Consider the following 22,161-nt stretch of genomic DNA (forward strand, 5'->3'; position numbering starts at 1 on the left):
CACATGTTCCTGATTGGCGAATCTCTGGGCCCTGACCCAGGCTTCCAGGTACCTGATGAAGTGCAATGTGTCTAAACCAAACTCATCACCCCCACTCCCAGATCTGCACCCCGCATCTTTTTAGGCTGCGAACCTTGGCCCTACATTTCTTTCTCCTTCACAATCATCTCATTCATTCAGGTGCCATGGTAGCTTACTGAATCTTTGACCTACTTTCTGTTCAGAGAGAGAGAGAGGGAGAGGGGGAGATGCTCCTCTCCCTGGGGATTCCATTGCACTTATGGGACTCCTGCACACATTTCCTGTCTATTTCCTATCTCTTTTTCTGACTCCAGCCTCCAAATATTCCGCCTCATGCTGCTGCAGGACAAATGCTCATGTGGCAGTTTCTCACGGTGTCACTGCCCTGCTCAAAACACTTTCATTGCTCCCTGGTTTTCTGTAACATAGAGTCCAAACCTCTCCTCACCCTTGGAGGCGATGCAATATAGCAGAAGGAGTAAAGAGCGAATTACAGGAACATGAGCTCCAACCTCTGCTTCCACCACATATTCAAAGCGGGGCCTTGGGCAAACTTCCAAGCCTCCCTTTGCTTCGGTATCCTCAAGCATGAATCATACTTAGCTCATGAAATCATTGAGGATGTTAAGAAAATAAGAAGGGCCTTCACTTATTGCATGTTTATTGCATGTTAGACTTTGAAAATGCATTATCTCATTCAATCTTCACAACTACGTTCTACTATTTCCTTCACCTTCTAAGATAAGGAAACCGAGACTCAGAGACTGAGCAACGTGCCCAGCTCTGGATCCCAAAGGCCTTGGCCACATGAGCTGAGAGGCCCGCTCAGCGCTGAAGGTGGTCAGTAAGTTCCCTTTGGCTTCCACAACCTGACTCCAACGTACCTTTTAAGCCTTGCCTCATACTCCCTTCCTCCCGTGTGGGTGATGCAGAGGAGTGAATGACCTTCCAGGCTTAGCATTCCAGCTGGAAGACCTGTCCCACATTTCTACTGATTGAAATCTCACTCTTACTCCAACGTCCAGACTAAATGTCACCTCCTCCTATGAGACGATTTCAAAATGTTACCACTTCCTTCGAATTTCCAGAATATTTGGCATTTCTCTTATACAAAGATCATGCTCTGTCTTCTTTTTTTTTTTCTTTCCGATACATGTCTTATCTTCCCATATGGATTACAAGCTCCTTGCAGGCAAGGAGCAGGTCTCATTCACCTCTGTGCATCTCATCTGCCAGACTCAGTCCCCAGGACACATGAGGCACTCAGCAAAGTTCTGTAGGGTATTAATCTGGGGGCAAAAGTAAAGTTTTGAAGAGCTGAGCTCAATTTACCGCTTGCATGAGGTAAAAAATGTTCCTCATATGTTAGAGGTGATACCACAGAGAGAACAATAATTATAATGTGAGATGGAGAGGAGGCCAATTAATCTTTCTCCTTTACCGATGAAAAGGCAGAGACAGTGACCATTAGACCGTCTTAGGGAGAGTACCTGATAGCAGGGGCCAACAGGAGGTGGTCTACTTAGGTTTGCTGTCTTCGTTAACCTAGTAGAAAAAAATTTGACATACACACACACACACACACACTCCAAATAAGATTGCAGAAATGATTTTGAAAGGAAAAAAAATTCCTTTAATCCACCCAATTCGTATTCTAGCAGCTTTCAAGCTCACATGCCCGAATGCATAAATAAAAATACTGAAGAAGAAAATCAGATAACACAAGTGGGAACTCAGTCAGAGAAAGGTTCCCTAACATTGTAAGAAATATCACTCTAGGCAGAAAACGGCTAGCAGATCCTTAACTCTGGGAGGGAGCGAGCAGGTGGAGACATGAAGAGGCCATCCCACCTAGGCTTTGCGCCGTAACTGCTGCGCCCAGCTTGGATAAATATTTTTATTACAAACACAATGATAAGTAAGGGGCCAAATAATCAGTTCTGAAAAGGATTTCACACAGGATTGTGACACCGCGGTAGCTGGGAAACACGAAACGTACACGGGGGAGCCGGACGGCGACCGGAGTTTGCACAGAACTTGAAGAGCAACATCATGGTCAATGTCAGGTAAACGACAGCATTAGTCAGCCTGCGCAGAGCCAAAGTGGGGAACGCAAACCCGCTTCTGAGAAATCTCAGCCGATGTCGAGGTATTTCTGCAAAAAGTGCAAGATTCTCAGGACTCTCTACCACCCTGTTAGGAAAATATTTCCTCTTTCCTGGGGAGACATGTCTTTTCTCGTTTCCTCTCTCCCTTAAACTGTCAGGCTCTGCTTGCGGAACAGAGCTGAACTCCAGGCAAACCAAGGCTTCTGACGTTTTCTCAAAACACACGCTGATTACCAGGTCGGATCAATCTGTCAGTTGCAGCACTCAGCGAGACTGGGAGTTAGAAGGCAGAGGAATGGTCGCTCGGCTTCAGTTCCTTGTTCACCTCCCCCACCCAGGTTTCCGCTCAGGCTGGTGAGATCCAGGAGCTGGGCTCAGGGGCATGAACAGAGATAACCCAGCAGTGGTGAGGAAGCTAACGGGCAATTAGGAGGCTGATTCACTTGTTTATCTGGATGATTAGTTGAGTAGTTTCTGAGTGCTCTGTGGTTCAGGGAATTTTCCCTCACAGGCTCATCAAGACCACACCCTTCCATGCGCCTGATATTTCCATGAAAGAAGGAAAAACCACGCTCGCTAAGCACAGGGTATGTGTTTTGGTGGACCTTTATAATAATACACTTGCTAAGATAATTACAGTAAACAATGCACACCAAGCCCCAAACTTTACTCACTTTAAAGGATTGAGAGAAACATTCGCCTGTGGTTGCTACCATTTTTCGAAAGAATCACAGAGGAAGACATGACCTTAGTGAATACTTGCAATTCAGGGCTTCCCAAGCGGTGTTTCCAAATCCCAATTAACCTGTGATCGTAGAAATACAACAGAGACTAGCAGAATGTTGCATGGGAAGAGACTTTTTTAGCAATCACCTGGATCTGGGCCCTAGTCCATACTTCTCAGAGCGCCAGGCAATAAAATATGTGCGCTACGGAAAAACTCTTCTGTGGATCACATTGTTTAAGGAGAGATTCCAGGTTAAAGATAGTTTCTTTTTACCCAAGGGCGTGGCACATTAGAGACGGCCACAGGTTCTTGGACACTGCTAGGCTCTGTGTCCTCTATCCTTGACTCTGGGTGGGTTCTGTCTTTGACAAAGTTCAGTAGAAGTGATGCTGTGCCCTCCCGTGTTATGTTTCTGGTGACTTCCACATCTGGTCTCTCGTTGGGCTTGCTCTTGAGGGCTCCTGACAGCCGCCCTCGGAGTGAGTCATCATGGTCACTGCACCTGCTTGAAACCCAAGCGAGAACAGCCTAGCTGAGCCTGGTCAACCGTCCGCACCCAAGAGAGATGATAAATTATGGTGAAGCCACTAACTTTGGAGGCAGTTACCGTGCTGTCCAGCACACGGTGGGCAATCAGCGTTTGTTACATGGATGACTGGGTGAGTGAGCGACGCAAACGGGAGCCTTCAAGAGGGGGATCATCTAGTATGCCACATTTCCTAAACATGCCGTCTGAAGATGTCAAGACAAGTCATACAGAACAGGGCTTGATAGAATACTAGTGGGCGAAAGGCTGAATTAGAGCTTAAAATGGTAGTTTGGGAAGTATTGATTGTGTTACAGATGACCAAAGCGAGGCCCAGAGAGGTAAAGGGAATTACCTAGGGAAACAAAGCTAATTGGTAGACTCCACCTGTGAACTAAGATCCTTTTCTAGCGGAAGTAAAGGGGTGTGGACGACATGGTTTCACTTACGCAAGCATGTTCCAACTAATTAAATATATCAGGCTTCTTATTAGGTAGCCCCATCTTTCTGCTCACTGATCAAGTCTTTGTGTCCAGCTAGCTGTTTTCCAGGAGACCTCTCTTGAATGGGTAGACTCCCAAAGAGGATATAAGGGTGTTTATTAGCCTGACGTCTAGAGTAAGCTCACTTCTAAGAACACCAGAATCTATAGCAACATACTTGGGCCTTTGGTCTTAAAACATTTGCCTGATGGAAATCCTTGCTTAAAACCAAAATCTCTGGAAGAATGAATTTTCAACTGACCTAGATGTTGGTGAAGGATCCAGATTTTAAAAATTCCTTTAGTCTTATGTTACAAATTCCATCTCTCTTCCTCCATGTGAGGTAAATAATAGGATCTGAAGTCTGAGTCAGTCCTTAAAACAAGGGAAGTCAGTCCCTTAAAACAGGGAAGAATGTTAATACAGGTCAAAATCTGGGATATTTGATTTTTACCATTCCACCCTATACCACAGCTTCCCAATCAAGTCTCCAAATCCGAGAACCACTTCAACGGGTGAAAGAAGGTTTTATCTAATTATCTTCTCCTACTTTGAATTGACCAACCGTGTATCTTTTTTTGGTCTTACCAAAGGGCCCGCCAGGACAAAAGCACATCCAACTTTAAGTAAAGCTTTAGTTAGCAGACTTAAAATTGATCATGCATTTTAGTTTCAGTAACTTGCAATTTCTACACACTTTGATAATTCACTTTAAAGAGCAAACTGTCTTTAATGACAAGGCTTAAAAGAGCCGACCTTTCTGAACAAAATATGAAAGCTCCGAAGAGACTGCTCTTTTAAGGAAACTATGAATTAAAATGACCTTGTGTTCTGAAACTTTTCTCCGACCATTTTTGATGTTTTACCTTTCCTTTTTACTCTCAGAACGAAAGCTAAAACACCACTGCCTTCTGTGGATGGTGATGCACTTCAATAAAGAGGGCTGTTAATTGTTAATTCAAACTCATAGTTTCTCCTGTCTGCACTCTCTCGGCAGACACCTTTAATGAGGTTGCTCACGATGACAGCCATATGCCTGCTTCTGAGGAATCCACTGTTACTAGGTGACATTACAGGATAACGTCTGAATCCCGCAATTTCCCTTGAGTCACGGCCGATTCTTTTGTACAAACTCTGAAGCAAGTCGACCCATTCTCTGTTGCCCCCCTCTCAGGCCATTTTTTTCTCCTTGCTGCCCCTGGATGGCTGCCATCTCAGGAGCTGACTGTTGACTGGGGAGGTTGCAAAATCAGAGGTCAGACCCCTGAAAGGGCTCGCGGCTTGGTGACGCAGAAGTGGTAGGACTCAGACAAGACCATGACATGGGCAGATGAAGGACGGCTGGCCTTCCCGTTAACCCTTCTCCTGCGCTTGACCCCATGGCTGGGTAAACACGCGCACCCAGGACACCGCACGCCCTCGGCTTTCCTTCCGCTGGGTCGCTCCCCATGCCTTATCACCCCACTACCCGCAGACGGTCGCACACACAGGTGGATGACTCAGGTGCCGGAGCCAAGAATGACGACTTGAAATGGAACTGAATGAGGTACTTGGGATGAACAATCGATCTTCCACCAGACAAAAGAAGGGATGAAACCTCAGATGATTTTATAATAAGGCACAATGTTTATAATTCACTTACTGAGCACTTGCTTGATCTCCCAGTAGCCATTTATATACCCAGGGCTCAATTCAGGAAGGGATTTTAAACGTGCCAAAGGCAATTTTTCTTTCTCTTCCTTTATCAGAGGACATTCACAAAAACACTGGTGTCGGCCATCCAGTCCCATCACACACAATCAAACTGACCTAAAGTTTCAGCATGCTTACTCCCAGACGTATGCGACACCCATCAGAAGGGAAACAGGATCTGGGTAATGTCAAAGGTTCACCAGTGTTTGTGATTTCATAACCCTTGAAATAAGGAAAAGAAAGAATAGCAGGCAACTTTCCAAAACACCTACTGATATTTACTCATGGAAAACAAATATTCTTGAGTGGGAGTTCCAATTCCAGCAGACAATACAATTCACCAAGTATTTTCACTTCAGGCAGCTAATAACCTTACTAATGAAATCTGTTGAGCTTCAACCTATTTTTTTGCGGTCTGTAGAGAAGCACTTAAAAATTAATCATGTACCCTTAATCTTTCCCTTTCGAGCACTAAATCATAGTCTGAGTACCAACTGTCCTCATTTGGTAGGTGGTTTTAATAGCATCTGCTTCGATTTTGCTTTTTCCTGAATACTCTTCAAGCCAGTGCTATAATTTATTGAAAATACAAGAAAGACCTGAGCACAAGGATCTTTCTTCCTGCCTGTGTCGGGGCAAACGTCACCAGGCAGAGGTGATCTAGAGTAGGAAGGCAAGGTTTTTTTGATGGCCGCCGCCAAGGCAGCATCTTTGTGGCTCCTGGCCCTGGCTTTGGAAGTGGCTGTAAAACCTGTAACTTCCTTATCATCTCTGGGTCTCAGTTATGGTGCAAGAAAGGGTCATTAATCCTTGGGCAGCAAACAACAGAGATGGGCATGGGGAAGAGACAAGAATTTTGAAAAGGCGTAAAGAAACGTTCTGCCCTGTCCTGTTACAGTAAACGGGATGATCATGGCCCTGCCCGCAGTCCAGATTTTTAGAGCGTCTCAAAGGGCCCATGGCATACACCACAATGCAGTCAAAAGAATACGGAGCATCCATCCACGGCAATTCAGAATTTCCTCGGCAAATGGGGCTGACCAACCAGCAGAGAACACAGACCAATCAGCAACGACCAATCAGAATCAATGTGCTGATTGGTCAGTTGGGTGGAGACAAACACCCAATCGGGAGAACACCACCATATTCGGAGGGAGGACAATGGGACCAATCACAGCTCATCTGCCACCACTTGCCACTGGGTTACGTGGCCTTGGAACACACCCTTACGTTTTCAGGCTTTCTTAAAGAGCCTCAATTGATATGATAATGAAACCACCACCATAAAAAGAGAAAGCAACAATAAAACCATAGCTGCTACATAAAATTCTTACACCATTCTGCCTCTGGAGTCCCAGGGTCAGACGAGACCAACGCGACAACTCCTTAAACTGGTATCAGATGACCCAGTGATTTTTATTCTAAATAAACGAACTGCTTATGGATGTGATCTCTGACACGACATAAGGTATTCTTCCCCATAGTACAATTTGAGATTGTCAGGATTTTCTAGGGAAACATACCGTGGATACGTCATACTAATTTTGGCAAATGAGGTGTGATAAAAAGTAGAAATAAAATTGATAAGTACAAAACACAATGTTTTAATAATGTGTGAACACGAACATGAATGAAAACAACGTAAGCACGTTAAAAATTGTGATGCGATACTACAAACGTGATCTTGATCATACGCAACTGGTAAAATTCTATACAAAAGCGTCAACAAAGCATATTATGAGAAATCATTTCTTTCCCCAATATAAGCAATTCTCAGCACAGGCTCAAATGCACGCGAATATGGAAATCCGAAATAAAGGAATGTTAAAAAAAATAACTTAGGCAGACACAAATAAAACCACCCCATAGCTTATGAGTGATGCATGTGTTTATGATCTTGATTACATTTAAGTATTAAAAAATGCCATTGATCTCACAGTTTACAATATCCAAATCTTCAAACCTGCTGGAAGAAATCCACAGTGCAGCCCAGACATCCACTGCCCTCGCCCTGTGCTACTCAGGTAAGTCTTTGCGCAGTTACCTGAAAATCAAAAATCTCAGTTAATGGTTTTCTCCAGGTCTGATGGGCATGTCAACGATAAAATATGTCCTAACTCGGGAGGAGTTGGATGGAGGTTAAAAAGAATATTTGATATCAAAATTTCATCATTTATGCCCAGAAAGGATCCGATCCCATCTGCACCAGGCAATAGAATCTTTCGAAAAGTGAATGATCTCAAGGTCTCAACTTTTAATCCAATGCCAAATAAGTGCTTTGGCCTTTCACTGCATGAAAAGGGAGGCTGTTTGACTGACTTAGAGCAGGTAAACATAATCTATGTCTGTGAGATCTCTGGGAACCCTGGACTAAAAAGGCATCCTTGAGAAGCACATGCTGAGGGCACTAAAGTCACAGTGTTACCACACCACCGAGCCGTTTATCTATTTTGGTCTCGAGAACATCTGCAACAGCGCCAAACCTCCAGGGGATACGGGGCTTTGAAGATGTGGGCTACCACACTAAGGATTGCGTCATCTCGCTATCTTAAAAGAAAGACGGTCTCCTTAACCCTGCAACTGGGCTTTAAGACAATGTCTTGTCAGGACTATGCAGGTGAGGCCCAGACTTGTCAGGCACCTGCAGATTTTCTCATTCTGTTCTGATCGTACTGACTAAGCAGTATGATTACAAGAGGTGGGTGGCTTCTCAAAGACAGGCTATTTAGTAAAAAAAAAAAAAAAAAAAAAAAAAAAATCAGTTTTTTTTTCAAAATTGATACTATGTGTAAGCATTTTAATAAAGACCCTAAGGTCAACCCGGGAGACTCACAGGTGCCAACAATACAAACTAATCAGAAGGTCTTAGGAGCGTGGGCTGTACCTTCTGCCTTGGTATGTAGTCAGTTCTTCTTGAAGGATGGATGCTCTCTTCTGCAGAAAGTTAACCTAGAAAAAGACACCACATATGAGCAGAGGCGAATGTGGCTGAAATGGCAATATGGTGCAAACAACGTGGCTCCCTAGATAAAAGGTAGAGGATTTGTTGAATGTCAGTGTTGTACTTTTCACCTTTGATCACATTGCATCCCTGCTGAAAAGCCATCCGAGACAAGAGAATCCAGCCGAATTCATTATTGCAGAGCCACTTTGGTCTGGCCCCAGCCCGTCCTTGAGGCTCCATCTCTCCTCCTGTGCTCCCCACCATCACCGTCTTGTATACCACGTCTTCCTGACTCCTTTGCCCTTTGGCACGGGGCATTTTCTCTCTTTGGAATGCTCGGCTAACTATCTCTCATTTATCCTCCACCGTTTAGTTCAAACGTCACTTCTCCTACTGACTTCCTCGATGCCTCCCCAACAGCTCATCACATCCTAGGCAAAGTCAGGGCCCCTCCTCGTTACGCCTACGCCTGTGCTCCATTATGAGCACTTCTCAAACTGCATCGGGGTTGTTTTCACATCTCTCCCCCAAACCTGAGAGCTCTTCCGGGACGGGGACGATGTTTCTTCGTCTCTGTGTCCCCAGCTTCTTTCACAGGGCTGGGTGGGACCCTGGTGTTCACTAGTGTTTAATGAGTGAATGAGTGAGGAGAAAGAAAATTACTGTCTTCTGGAAACCTCCGTCCATCCTGGGGATTCCCTGAGGTTGGAGAGACAATATTGGTAGTGGAAAGAGCCTAGGCCAGAGTTAGGCCAGCTTGGGTTCAACTCCTGGCTTGGCCTCGATGGCTCTAGGAAAGTTACTTGAGCTCTTGATGCCTCATCTGTGAAATGGGATCGATGAGAGCTGCCCCCCGAGGTTAGGAGGAGGACGTGAACAGACTGATAGAAGCCGCCTGGTGGCTGAGCATGTTCTCTTAAATCAGATCTTTACAGTGTGGTTTGGTTTTTTTTGGAAGCATAAATTTCTATATAGTATTAAAGATAACTCTCTCAGGTATGAATTCAAAAGCACCTTACACGAGCAAACAGAAACAGTTTGGGGGTAACTCCTACTATGGCTCAATGTAATCAAGAGTCAGCGGTATTTGATCATTTCAGAATTGTTTACTCTTGCCGCTTTGGTCTGAACTGAAACCATGGCAACGGCTGATTCTGAAGCCTAGTTGGGCCAGAGAACACAGCCGGCAGAACAGCAAATGTGCTTGCAAGACAGGAAAGCGCACTTTCTCTAGATGGGTCCATATCCAGGAGGCCCTGCTCGGTTCTGCTTACTTAGTATCACCTGGTCTTAATTCTAGCCAATTGCTCAAATGACCCATGGGACAATTGATAATGTTGACAGATGCAAGGATTACACCGATTTGGCCTCCCTCCCCCCCCCACCCCGTTTTGCAATTGGAATCCCAACAATTCTCAGAAAATACAGGCACCTGTGCTTTCAAACTGAATTTGCACCCTCTATGGCCTGCGACTCCTCCACGCGGCTGCCAGCTAGCAGGACTCTCTTTCTGGGTCAACTTCCAGTTTTAGGAGGCTGAAGTGGCTTTTATTACAGGGAAATGAGGTGAATGATAACAGAAGCCCTGCAGGTGGCTATCAGATTTCTTTCTTTCGGTCTTTTTTTCTTAAAAAAACCCCTCCTCTGAAGGTGCCAGGTCCTCCATAGCTGACCCTATGGAAGCTCTCCTACAGAGTTAATGGGTAAACCACACTGCAAGGGAGCTTTCCATGTAAATAAAGATGACTTCACCCTTTCTACCTTAACACTTTCCTGCGGTACTTATGTTTATAGGCAGGAGTGACCAAGGCAAAACGTGGCTGGCAGGAGCAAAGCCAACAGTAGCCCACGGAATGATAGAATGAGCATTTCATCTTCAGGTGAGAGGCTTTTGACAGGAGGGAATATATACGGGGCAGCCGAAGTTTGCTGCGCGCGCTTTGCCCTACACATTACAAAGAGCGCATGGGGATATCATCAAATCGTATCAGTTCGTAAATCAATTTATTGAGCACCTACTATGTGGCAGGCACTGTTCTTGGCACAGAGAGCAAAGATGTCTTTCTCTCAAGGAGCTTTCCCAGAAAAAAGTATGGTTTCCTTTTTTTTTTTTTTTTTAAGTTTCTTAACAGAGACATGATTTGCAAATATTTTCTCCCATGCCATGGTTTGTCTCTTCAATTTCTGAATGTTGTCTTTTGAAGTATAAAGTTTTAACGTTTAGTAAAGTCCAATTCATCTGGTTTTTTCTTCTGCTGCTTGGGCTCTTGGGGTCACAGTGAAAAAAATAACTCCCACCTAACCCAAAGCACAAAGATTCACTCCTTAATCTAAGAAGATTTCTTCTTAGAGCTTTTTTTTTTTAGCCCTTACATTTAGGTCTATGATCCGTTTTGAGTTAACTTGTTGAATTATCTGATTGTCCCAGCACCTTTCTTTCCATTTTTCCCTCAGTCTTGGGACATTTGGAAACCAACTGACCAAAAAAATATATAATAGGGTGGCTCAGTTGGTTAAGCATCTTGCCTTCAGCTCAGGCCATGATCCCAGGGTCCTGGGATTGAGTCCCGCATCTGAACAAGGAGCCTGCCTCTCCCTCTGCCTGCCGCGCCCCCTGCTTGTGTGCATGCTTTCTCTCTGTCCCTGAGAAATAAACAAAATCTTAAAATATATATATACATATATATAATAACATATAATATATATGTTCTTTTTTCCCCTGGACTCTCAATTCTATTTCATTGATCTCTGTGTCTGTCCTTTTGCCAGTATCATACTGTCTTGATTACTACAGCCTTGTAGTGAGTTTTGAAACTGGGAAGGATGAGCCCTCCAAATTCATTCTTATTTTCTCAAGATGGTTTTGGCTACTCTGGGTCCTAGCTATTGCTTTTCATCAATCTCAGTCATACAGGGATTCTTAGACATACAAAGGGAACTTGACTGTTGTAGGGGAAAGTACATTTTAGGTTCCTAAGTATATTAGAAGTGGGAATGTGCAGATTCGTTCCCATGTTAGAGTCATTAGACTGGCAATATATAAAATGTGTTTCTAGAAGTACATGGAGAAAACTGATGTTGGAAGTTGTGAAATAATTTTAAGCATCTAAATTTACAACCAGTGCATCTCTCACACTGTATTTCATAAGCTATGCCAAGAACTATACATTTCAGCAAGAAATATTTAACCGAATTGTTTGAATACCTTGTCATTATTCTGCTTGGAATTTAAAATGCATCTTGTTATGTCTAACAAGCATACAAAACACACCAGAATAGAAATACTTCTAATTTAGCCATCATTTCTGTTCCTCTGCCCTTTCACACAGTCAGGAATCTCCGATGTGTCAAGCGATGACATTTGGGGCCTGGTACCAAGAGGCGAAAGGGGGAGGCTGTACTGGAATGTACACTGTAAATGAGGGAAAGTAACCATAACTGAACTTTTCAATTTCACAAGTGCTTGTAAGGAAATCTTATTGAGACAATGAGTTGCAAAACTAGTAAGAAAAACTTAAAAAAAAAAATCCAAACGAAAAACAATTCATCCTGGTTGTATGTTATGTTATGTATGTTATGACATTAATTTCTGGCATCAGTTCAGAATTAAACTTATTTGTGAGTCTGTTTTCAGGATATACACACCCCCTGAACCCTGAGGGAATGCCTTGATTCTGGTAATTACCTGTGACTTTAGGGAGGAAATGGTGTCTTCCAGCTCCTGTCTTAGAGATGCTGGCATCAACCCTTTGAATTTGGTTTCATATTCTTGTCGTATATAAGTTATCTAAAGCGAAAAAAAAATGACAGCTTATCAGTTTTTTCCCACGGAAATGATTGTTTTAAATTTAAAATAATAAATAACAATATCTATTTATCACAAAGGTAAGTTTGCTACATGTGGTCAATAAAGATGAAACGACAGGGAACAGAGTTACAAACTGAAAAAGGCACTTGGTCTGCCCTTGTGAGCCTGGGAGAGACCGTTCCTGAAACACTTTTATTTCTTTAAAATCCCCATTAACACAATTTTCAGCCCTTGATAAAAGTAAAATGCCTATTCTCTCCTCACCACTTGTGATATATGCACTACGCTAACCTTTTCTTGATCAGGATGTGGATTATGATCATGATACACTGTGATGTGAGGACAACTCATGCTACGTTGTTGCTCTGATTAAGACACTCCGTCCAACTGGCTAGGCACCTGGGTGCTCGATATAGTCCATAGGACAAGGAAGATAGGAATAAAGAAGAATCTATGCTGCTGTGCCTCCAAGACCCCTCAACCCAGGTACACCGGGGTGTCTTGCCATTGTGAGCTTCTCTGGCTCATGGGCTTCCCTCTTCCTCCAGAACACAATTAAGCCTGGGCTCAGCTAACTGATGGATCCCTGGGCTGGTAAAGGAAAGTTTGGTGGCTCATCTTTAAAAGCTACAGACAGAAGCGAAGGAGGGAGGCAGAAGCGGAGTCTTTGGAGGGATATGCCTGAGCAGAATGAAGAGGTACATGAGTGTGTGTGTCTTGGTGTCTTTCTCCAGTTATTTGATTTCTCTTCCTCTTAATCTGAGATGTGACGGAATTAAAAAACCTGTTGCATGTGCCGTGTGTGACTTAACTGAATATGAAAGCAGAATTGCATAGTATCCCATAAATGATTCATCAGATGCATCTGGAAATAAGGTAACATACTATGAAAATATGTGCAACTGAGCTCAGTTAGACAAGTCTATGCATTGATTTACTGAGGATAATTTAAAATTACCAGCCTTAATTCCCAACTTTTCTTAGACTAAACCGAATTAAGAAATGTGTTCTAACAGTTCATTTCATTATCCATTAAAATCCCATGGCGAATGTTCTAGAATATGATTTTTCAATTTTTGGCAAAGTGTTTTTCGACATATGTTATAATCTTGTGATTTACACCTAAAGGAAAAACAGAAATAATGAAACATGATCTCTCCCAGTGATGTAATAATTTTTCCCACCTTCTCCGCTTGGACTTAAGTTCAATAGTTAGATCAAAATGAAAGGCACATGCAAAGCAAAACACATGCTTTATAAAACAGATCTTAAGGGTAACATTTATCGAGGGTCCACAAGCTGGTATATTGACTATATTTTTCTGTTGTTCAACACTGGCTCTGAAATTTTGAGCTACTACTCTTTCAAAAGGGACTCTTGTGCACTATCTCTCTTGTTTGGTTGGAATGTCTGCCCACTGTCTACATTTGCAAGACCACCGAGCTGGCTATAATAATGCCCAGCCCCCATTTCCTTTCCCCTAGGACTTTGGCGACTTTTCTTTTCAATGTCCTCTGGCATCACATCCACTTAAGGAGAAGTCTGAAGCCAGGCTGGGTTGTTTTCTGTGTTGAAGGTGACTTTCTTTCTCTGCTTGAATGCCCATGTGATTTTTCTTTTTCCTCGATTCAGGAACTCCACTAGGATATGTTTTGGTATTAATGATGACCACTTTTCCTGAGACATTGTGTATGTCCTTTCCGTCTTTTCTTGGGGCCATCTTCCCTCAGTTTTAAGTACTTCGGAGGTGAAGGCCAAGCACTTAAGTTCTTCTGTTAATTCTCATAGCTTCTCTTGACTCCCTCGTCCCCACTTCCCTTTCCGTATCTGATGGCCTCCTTCTACTGGAGGCTGGGCCACAGACAGCAGACAATGGTGTGTGAACAAGACTGCCCTTTGATCACCCTATTGCATCACTTTTAAATTCAGTTGGCTATATTTTCCAACTTTTTTTTGAGGATCCGGGCATTTCCACTTTCTCTCTACTACTCCTTTGTTTTTATGATTTCAGTGAATCTGAGTGAACTTAAAATGAGCTCTTGGAAAATCTGAAGTTACCTCACTTATGAATGAGACTATCGACCAGGAAAATATTACTACCCTGAGTCCTTAAACCCAAATCCTGAATTTAAAAATCATTATACCAAGCAGAATCCTGTTACCTTAATAAAGTCATGGAAAACTTTAATCTGTTTTGCTCTATTTATAAGGTTAAAAATGTTACGACCAGCAAACATTTATTGAGTACTTCCGATGTGCCAGATACAATTCTAAGTGCTTTATTAAGTGGTGAATCCTTCTGACAACTCAGTGAGGTAAGCACAGAGAGGCGAGCAAGCCATGACTGGAACTTAAGGAGTCTGACTGTAAAGCACACATTCTTAGCCACTATGCTCTGCTGTTTCTCAAATAAGCTTTCCAAATGCTGAGATGTTTCTTCTACCCCCAAAGGAAAAGGACATCACAGACACAACCAGTTAGAGAAGTTTCATCCACTACACACTGGTGCTCCCCACAATATAACAGGGGCTGAGGAAGGGGGCGGACATACTACCATCCTTCCAGACATCCATCTGTTCTTTGCTTTATTTTTTTTTTTTTAATGACTACAAGAACAACGACAACACTTTCCCATTGGTTTAAAATTTCAATTGAAGATTTATAGATAAGACTAATTTTAAAAATCTCTACAAGTGCAATGCACCTAAACTAGAGGTTCCATAAATCCCCCACAGAAGCACACACTTTAAGGTCCAACCAGTGAAGGCTGTATCTAAATTTGTCAAATGGCAAAATGAGAAAGAGGAAGGAAAGGATTAGCTTATACTCTTTCATATCACTTTCGACTCCTGCTACTATTTTTCTATCCCCACCTCTGACCCAGGATGTGTTTGAGGGGGAATAATGAGGGGGTGATAACACTTATCTATAGACTAATCACAAACTATGAACTGCCAAATACGCCAATCTCCTTTTGTTTTCCTGCCTTCCCACATTTCCCTTGTGGTCTGAATCTGATCTTACACCAGATCAAGAAGCTGGAGGAAGTTGAAGTGATCTCAGCAAAGGGTTTGATGGACATACAATTCCTTTTACTAAGGCAAATGAAAGTTTTTATATATAAATCTGTATTATTAGGCTTGGAATATTAATTTTCGTTAGCATATACTGTCCAGTTATACTCGTGAAGGCTATATTAGTTTATTAAATGCAGAAGCATTCAACGACTGTTCTCACTTGAGTACGTCTGGAAAGGCATTTCCAGGACTGTTTTGGCTCATTTCTACTCCACCTCCAGCACGCCCACTGCCCCCTAAAAGCACTGTGCATAATTATCTGCTCTTCCACATTCCTCAACCACCTCACGCCAAATAGATTATCAGTCTCCGCCCCCTTTCCTTCATCTTCTTCCCTTTAGCAAAGGAAAATTAGGAAATGTAGCACGTTGTGACAAACAACGACATTCCTGTAATGTAATAAGACCCCTGGACGCTGAGTGGAAATGGTGTATGTATAATATGGCACCCACGTGACCAAAGACAGCTGTGCTCTGCACCGTGGAAACAGACTGCCCACCTTTCCCTGGAAAGCAGAGCACTGACAATATTTCCTTTAATTTTTAAAAAGGACCATGAAGACTGAGAACATCCATAACTAGAGTTTAGTGTTACACTCAAGTAAAACTTACATCCCGGGTAATTGGCCAAATACTCAATAGCATAAACAAGAGTCTGCAGAATCTGTAGTTGACTTGAGCCAATGGGATCTCTGGAGATAAAAATTCAAAGTGATGTTGAAAAAAGTGAACCCTGGAAACCTTACAATTTCACTGAAAATATGGAAGGAGAACGAAAGCACATTTTGTAGTGTTTTCATTGAAAAACACTATCAACTAGTGATGTCGACATGTCAAAACCATGTCAAATATGTCACCCTCCTGTGGTATAACAAAACAACGAGATGGAAGCCTGCAGCTTTGTACACATGCCTCAGGGATGGTGCCTCAGCCACAGGTTATTTTATCGTAAGCTTCCATGCACCCAAATGGCATTCACTCCTGAAGAGGTGAGGAAAGGGGAGCCACTGGGGTTCCTGTGTCACACGTTCCTGCACAGTCATTTGTGATTGTTTTCTGATGTAAGAGGGAAGCACTTTCGGAAAATGACTGTGCCTGGTATTACTTTACAAAATCCAGCCGAGCATTTTGGGGGTCAGCTCAGCAGATGAAAAAGGGAACTAGGTCAGACTTCTACTGATGGCATCTCTGAACTATCTCCCCACTTTGCTGTCGCCCTGGGACCATCCCAGTCCGGGATGCCTTTGTCTCGCACCTGACCCACAGCCGTACTGGTAATGTTGGTTTTGGTTTTGGTTTTTGATTCAAATTTTCTTAACATTTAAAATCACAATCAAATCCTTTAGTGAGACCAACAAGGTCCTGCACCGTCTGGTCTCTAATCACCTCTCCTTGCCCGTCCCTCGACGGTCCTCTCACAGACACCAGACTCGCTGGCTTCTTTCTGTCCGTTCACTAGGTGCCTGGATACTTGCCCTCACAACAGGCCCTTTCTCCTTTTCCTCCGCCTACTTTCCTGTCCCATGGGGTTTTGCCGCTCCTCCATCTAGACCTCTGGGTGTAGAGGGTCCCGCAGCGTGGTGGTCTCAGGTGGCAGGCCCTGGTGAGGAGGCTGCATCTGGGGCACCTGCCTCCCAACTTCAGATGAGCTAGAGCCCCTCACTGTGGCAGGCAATAGCCTCCCTCAGTTTCCACACCAGCCCTCGCTCTCACGCTGTGACCCAGTCTCTTGTCATTTCACTGGCAAGGAGCCCCCCCTCAGCATTTTTGTCCCCTGTTACTCCTGGGACTTCTCTTCCAGCTGCCTCTGCCTGCTGATGGGCTCGGGACCCTGTACTTGCAGCTTTGGCTTCACTCATCACTCTGGGGTTCTGTTCTGTTTGCAGGTCACACACAGATGTCCATCCTGCTTTTGACTCCCAGTACATTTTACTTCTCTCTCTTTTTTTTAAAAGATTTTTTAATTTATTCATTTGAGACAGAGCAAGCGAGAGCATGAGCGGGGGGAGGGGCAGAGGCAGAGGGAGAAGCAGGCTTCCCGCTGAGCAGGGAGCCCAATGCAGGACTCGATCCAGGACCCCGGGATCATGACCTGAGCCGAAGGCAGACACTCAACCAACTGAGCCACCCAGGTGCCCCCATTTTACTTTTCTCTTTTTGCATTTTCTCATTTTCTATCTTACCAATTATCATGGAGTGTTTGGTGCAGAGGGGGTGCCCATGACTTGACCTTATAGAGCCATGTTGTGCAAAAGGACAGGCTGTTTTGTAACCTGCCTTTGAAGAGTCAAGTGTAGGGGTTAAGAACCCAGACTCTGGAGCGGGAATGTTGGGGCTGAATGTTGGAGAACCCTGAATCTGATTTGGGTCCCTAAACTGCATGCCCTGGGAAGGTTAACTTCTCTGTGCCTCAGTCTCTTTATCAGGAAAATGGGAATTATAAATTCTTGGGGCTGCTGTGAGAGTTAGGCGACTTAATACATGTAGAAGTTTTATAAGAGTGGCACTTAGTAAATACATGTTCAATCAATGTTAGTTATCATTACATCATATAATGGAGACTATCCATATATATTTCATTATATTATATCTATGTATATTATGAATTATATATATATATATTTCATTTAGCCAAGCCTCTAGCACTATACTTTTTGATTTCTAATTATTTGCAATACTAGAAATCCTGATAGCAAATTATTTGCATATATTCACGATTAACTTGAGGGTTTCATTTAAACCTCTTTTTGCATTTTTTAGTATCTACGGATTGAGAAAGTACATCATGACAAAAAGCTTCTATGAATTCAGAATCAATTTTAAGTGAATTTGTATTTTATAATTAAAATTATCTACATGCCTTTAGAAAGTAGTAGTACCCGTTTTTGACTCATATTATTTATCCTGGCTACCGACCATGATTGGTGTATGTATGAGTTTCCTCAGCCTTGCCAATAGCTCTGGTCCACAGGTGGGGAATCATTGCTCCATGCTGAATGATTTAAGGAAAGGATCTCAGCTTAAAACTCTCTCTCCACCCAGCCTGGATTTCTACCAATTAGATATATATGGGAGGGTTGGGGGAAATTAACGGATGCTTCTTCTCATTGTGGATTCGGGGATTCAGAACTATGTCCTTCTAACACCTGGCTTAGCTGAACACCATAAAGCAAATGGAGTTTGATCGTTGAATAAATTGTAGGGGGTTGGAGATGAGGGAAAGCACAAGAGGTAAGTTTGGAGCATAGCATATAGTCTGAAACAGGGTGAACATGGGTGGGCACTGCAGGGTTTGGAGTTTGGAGTAGTGGAGAACATCAGAAAGACGCTGGGTTTCTGAAGGGTGGTGACAGGCAAGTTAAGGGGTGGGCAGGAGGGGGGACACAGGGAGGGAGGTTACTGGGGGATCTAATAGAAGGCGAGCAGAAATGTGGGGGATGTTTCTGAGCGATGGGCCTTTGTGCAGCAAAAAGTTTTTGCATGGGCTTTTTAGGGGAGAGGGTATATAAAACTTATCAGTTTGACACTGAATTCCAGTGTGGTTTAAAGAAAAAGAATGAAAGAAATTATAGTAAAAGATGGTGCCAAAAAAATGCTCTAGTGCAGCTGAGAAAAAAATGCACTGCCTTCTAAGAAATGTCATTTTTATTGGGGTTAAGGTATTACGCGTTGCCACAGCAACTGCCAAGAGAGATCCATTTTAAGAAAGGTGCTCTGCAGCATAGCTGGTGTACTTTGATTCTCAAATACAAAGTGAAAATGTAGTAAGTAACCATAATTTTCTCGACAATCCTCAAAATGTTCATTTCCCCCCTTTCTTCAATATGGTTTTATCTTATGATTCTTTATTCCAACGGGGTCCCCTCAGACAGAGGCTGCAGCTCACAGGGCTCCCTCGTTCCCTGTACCTAGTGAGGTCTCCAGCCCACAGGAGCGAAGCCTGCTGCAGACTGGACCTGAGCCTCCCAGGAAAGGGGGTGGCTGATTAAGGAAGCAGCCACCAGCCCCTCTAGTAGGAGGACAGCATGAACTAGTTTCTGGAAAGGGTTATTGTTTTAGGAGGAAGGAACAGTTTTCTGGTACTGTGGAGAAAACAGTGGCCCGAGGGTGAAGACAATGGTCCGAACCTAGCACTTTAGTTAGCTTTGGATGCTCTCAATTCAGCTGCGGGTGGTTGGAAAGATTCCTAACAGCAAAAAGAAACCTGGGTTTTATAGTCTATTCATAAGCATCAACACACATAGAAAAGATGAGAAGCGGGTACGATAATCAGAGGCCAATACGTTGCTCAAATCTGTCCGTGAAGCAAAGACTTACATACCTAGTAAGAAGACTGAGGTGCTGGCAGGAAATAAAAATGTGTGAATATTAAAATTTTGGAGGACATGTTGCACATAAGCGGTACCCTTTCCCTCCTGATGTCAAAAAAAAAAATCTGAAAGCATACTTTAGAGCTCCTATGAACAAATGTGGCCTTTGGAGGTACTCATTTAGAATTTCACAAGATATATGTGGTGGATATTTGTTTCACCCTCCAGCACTCATTCGAGAGGCTGCTGGTTACTGGAATACACTCCTCCCCCACACTGTCCACTCAAGATCATGGGGGGTGGAGTATGTGATAAGGCCTAGCCAATCATCACATCACATGCCCCTTGTGCTGGGATCATTTGGGGCCTGGGTACATGATCCAAGTTGAGGTAACTGGAGTCACCAAGAATCATGGGACAAACTCTCTCATCCACTAGACTTCACCCAGGAGGCGTCATTCTGGGGTTGTGTCAGCCATCTTGCTACCACAGAGTGAAAGCTGGACTGAGAGGGGAGCCAATCCAGAGGAAGAAGAGCTGAGAACTGGAGAGAGAGAAACTGGGCCCTTTGTCTGGCTGACCCCGAAGTTTGCCCTGTCCTTAGATTTTTTTCAGTTTGGGTTGCATTTTCTGCCACTCGCAACTAAATTAGTCCTGCTTGGGAAAAGGGGTAGAATAGGCAAAATATTAACTTGCATCTGTGTGTTGTGCCTGTTTGACCAAGGGTCAGCAAACTTTGGCCTACAGGCCAAATCTGGCCCACGAGCTATTTTTGTAAATAAAGCTTTATTGGGACACAGAAATGCTCATTTGCTTACCTATTATCTGTGGCTGCTTTTGCATGACAATGGCAGAGCTGAGCCATCCTGACAGAGACCTGGTGGCCCCCAAGTTAAGTCTAAGCCATTTTCTCTGGGGCCCTGCACAGAATGTTGGCTGATCCCCGCACGCATGAGAACCACGAGGCGGGGAGCGCGCTTGTTTTGCTGTCTGCGGCAGTGCCAGTGCCAGCATTTATCTTGGTGCCCGGCATATGGTAGCAACTCAATAAATATTTGCTGAGTGAATGAATGAATCAAACCTCACAGCACACCGTGTTAGGTCCGTCTTTGTCTTCAGACGGCAGGATCTTTAGAATGTCGAGAGTAAACAGTCACAAAACCTTTCCTGGAATACAAAGAGCCGATTCTGTCCATGAGGAGCCATCAGGGTCCTGCGGTTTTTAATCAGTGCTGTGGCTACGAATAAGCAGGCCAGCTTCAGGCCTGAGGGAGGGGAGTTTGCTTCATCCATGTTCTGCCCCTCCTCACGACCAGACTTTTTATAGGGTCGCCACATTAAATGGCTCCTGCTTCCTGGTGTGTGTGTGTGTGTGTGTCCTGGTGTGTGTGTGTGTGTGTGTGTCCTGGTGTGTGTGTGTGTGTGTGTGTGTGTGTGTGTGTGTGTGTGTGTGTGTGTCTCCTTGAAATTAAATGCTGGCTCCTTTCTCTCTGGAATATATTATTTTGGTTTCTATTCCTAATGTTTTTCTTCCGGACAATACCATTGCTGGAATTTTTCTTCACATACGTTGATATATGCTAGGAACACACCCTTACTTCAAAGATCGGCTGGCTGAAGTCTGAGAGGACTATGATGCCTGCACCAATTCTGGAGGCAGAGACTGAAAAAGGCTGAATGGGGAGCCTGCGGAGGTACGTGTTGGAGAACGTGGACACGCAGGGGAGCTGAGTTTATATGAGTTAAAGGGAAGCAACGTGTCCACTTTACTTTGGAAGGTCCATCTTCAAAAGGGTTTGGAGAGTACGCTTTGGGGAGGGACGGGTGGTTTTCACTGTTCTCCTCTCAATGACGGAGTGGGTCAGCCCTTTCTGGGTGGGGTGTGCCAAGGTAGTGTCCATCAACGGAGGACCAAAACCCCAACCAAGGGGGGAGGGGAAAAACTCCCCCAAGACTTTTAACTGACTTTCTTAAATAGAAGACCCAAGAAGACTTACGGAGTGAGACTGATATTCAGTATGGCTGGTAGGGGTTTTGGAGTCCATTTGATATTTGCTCTTTGTGAACTGAAGTAAAGTTGGAACACTTGGCATGTGGTAAACGCTCAGCGAACATTGTTTTAATGAGCTAATGACTGAACAGAGCTATGGTTGGATAGATAGTTGGGACCGTGAAATTATGGAGGGCAGTAAAAGTCATCCCATTGAGTTTCGACTGAATGTAATAGAAAATAAAGAGAAATCAGCATTGACAAACCCCTGCTATGCTAGGTATTAAGGAACTGATACATAATCTTCCACCTATTGTCAAGACGCCATTCAATCCTTCCATAAAATCTGGGAGACAGATAGTATCATACCCATTTCATAGATGAAGAAATAGGCCCACAGTGAGTAACTGCTAGACCCAGGGCTGAGGCTGGACATCTAAACCCGCACCGTGCCCACTTACGGTGGGGACCCTGGGA

The 22,161-nt window shown here is 43.7% G+C and overlaps 1 protein-coding gene across 8 annotated transcripts in view; it reads right to left on the reverse strand.

Annotated features, from left to right (window-relative positions):
• CEP112 (centrosomal protein 112) overlaps nt 1–22,161 on the reverse strand; it is a 490,180-nt gene that overhangs the window by 46,095 nt on the left and 421,924 nt on the right. For 7 of the 8 annotated variants that reach the window (XM_028112476.2, XM_088028176.1, XM_028112475.2 and 4 more), the window contains 3 exons: nt 12,186–12,287; nt 8,441–8,505; nt 7,175–7,600 (listed from right to left, as the gene is read on the reverse strand). In XM_028112476.2, the coding sequence (XP_027968277.1) occupies nt 7,597–7,600; nt 8,441–8,505; nt 12,186–12,287 (171 nt within the window). In that variant the 3' untranslated portion in view covers nt 7,175–7,596. Of the gene's footprint in view, nt 1–7,174; nt 7,601–8,440; nt 8,506–12,185; nt 12,288–22,161 lie in introns of those variants that run through there. The other variant, XR_003610708.2, reaches the window with a different exon arrangement.

This window comes from Eumetopias jubatus, unplaced genomic scaffold, assembly GCF_037043125.1.
Source record: "Eumetopias jubatus isolate StellerSeaLion01/CBP00866 unplaced genomic scaffold, mEumJub1_p1.0 scaffold_10, whole genome shotgun sequence".
NCBI lineage: Eukaryota > Metazoa > Chordata > Mammalia > Carnivora > Otariidae > Eumetopias > Eumetopias jubatus.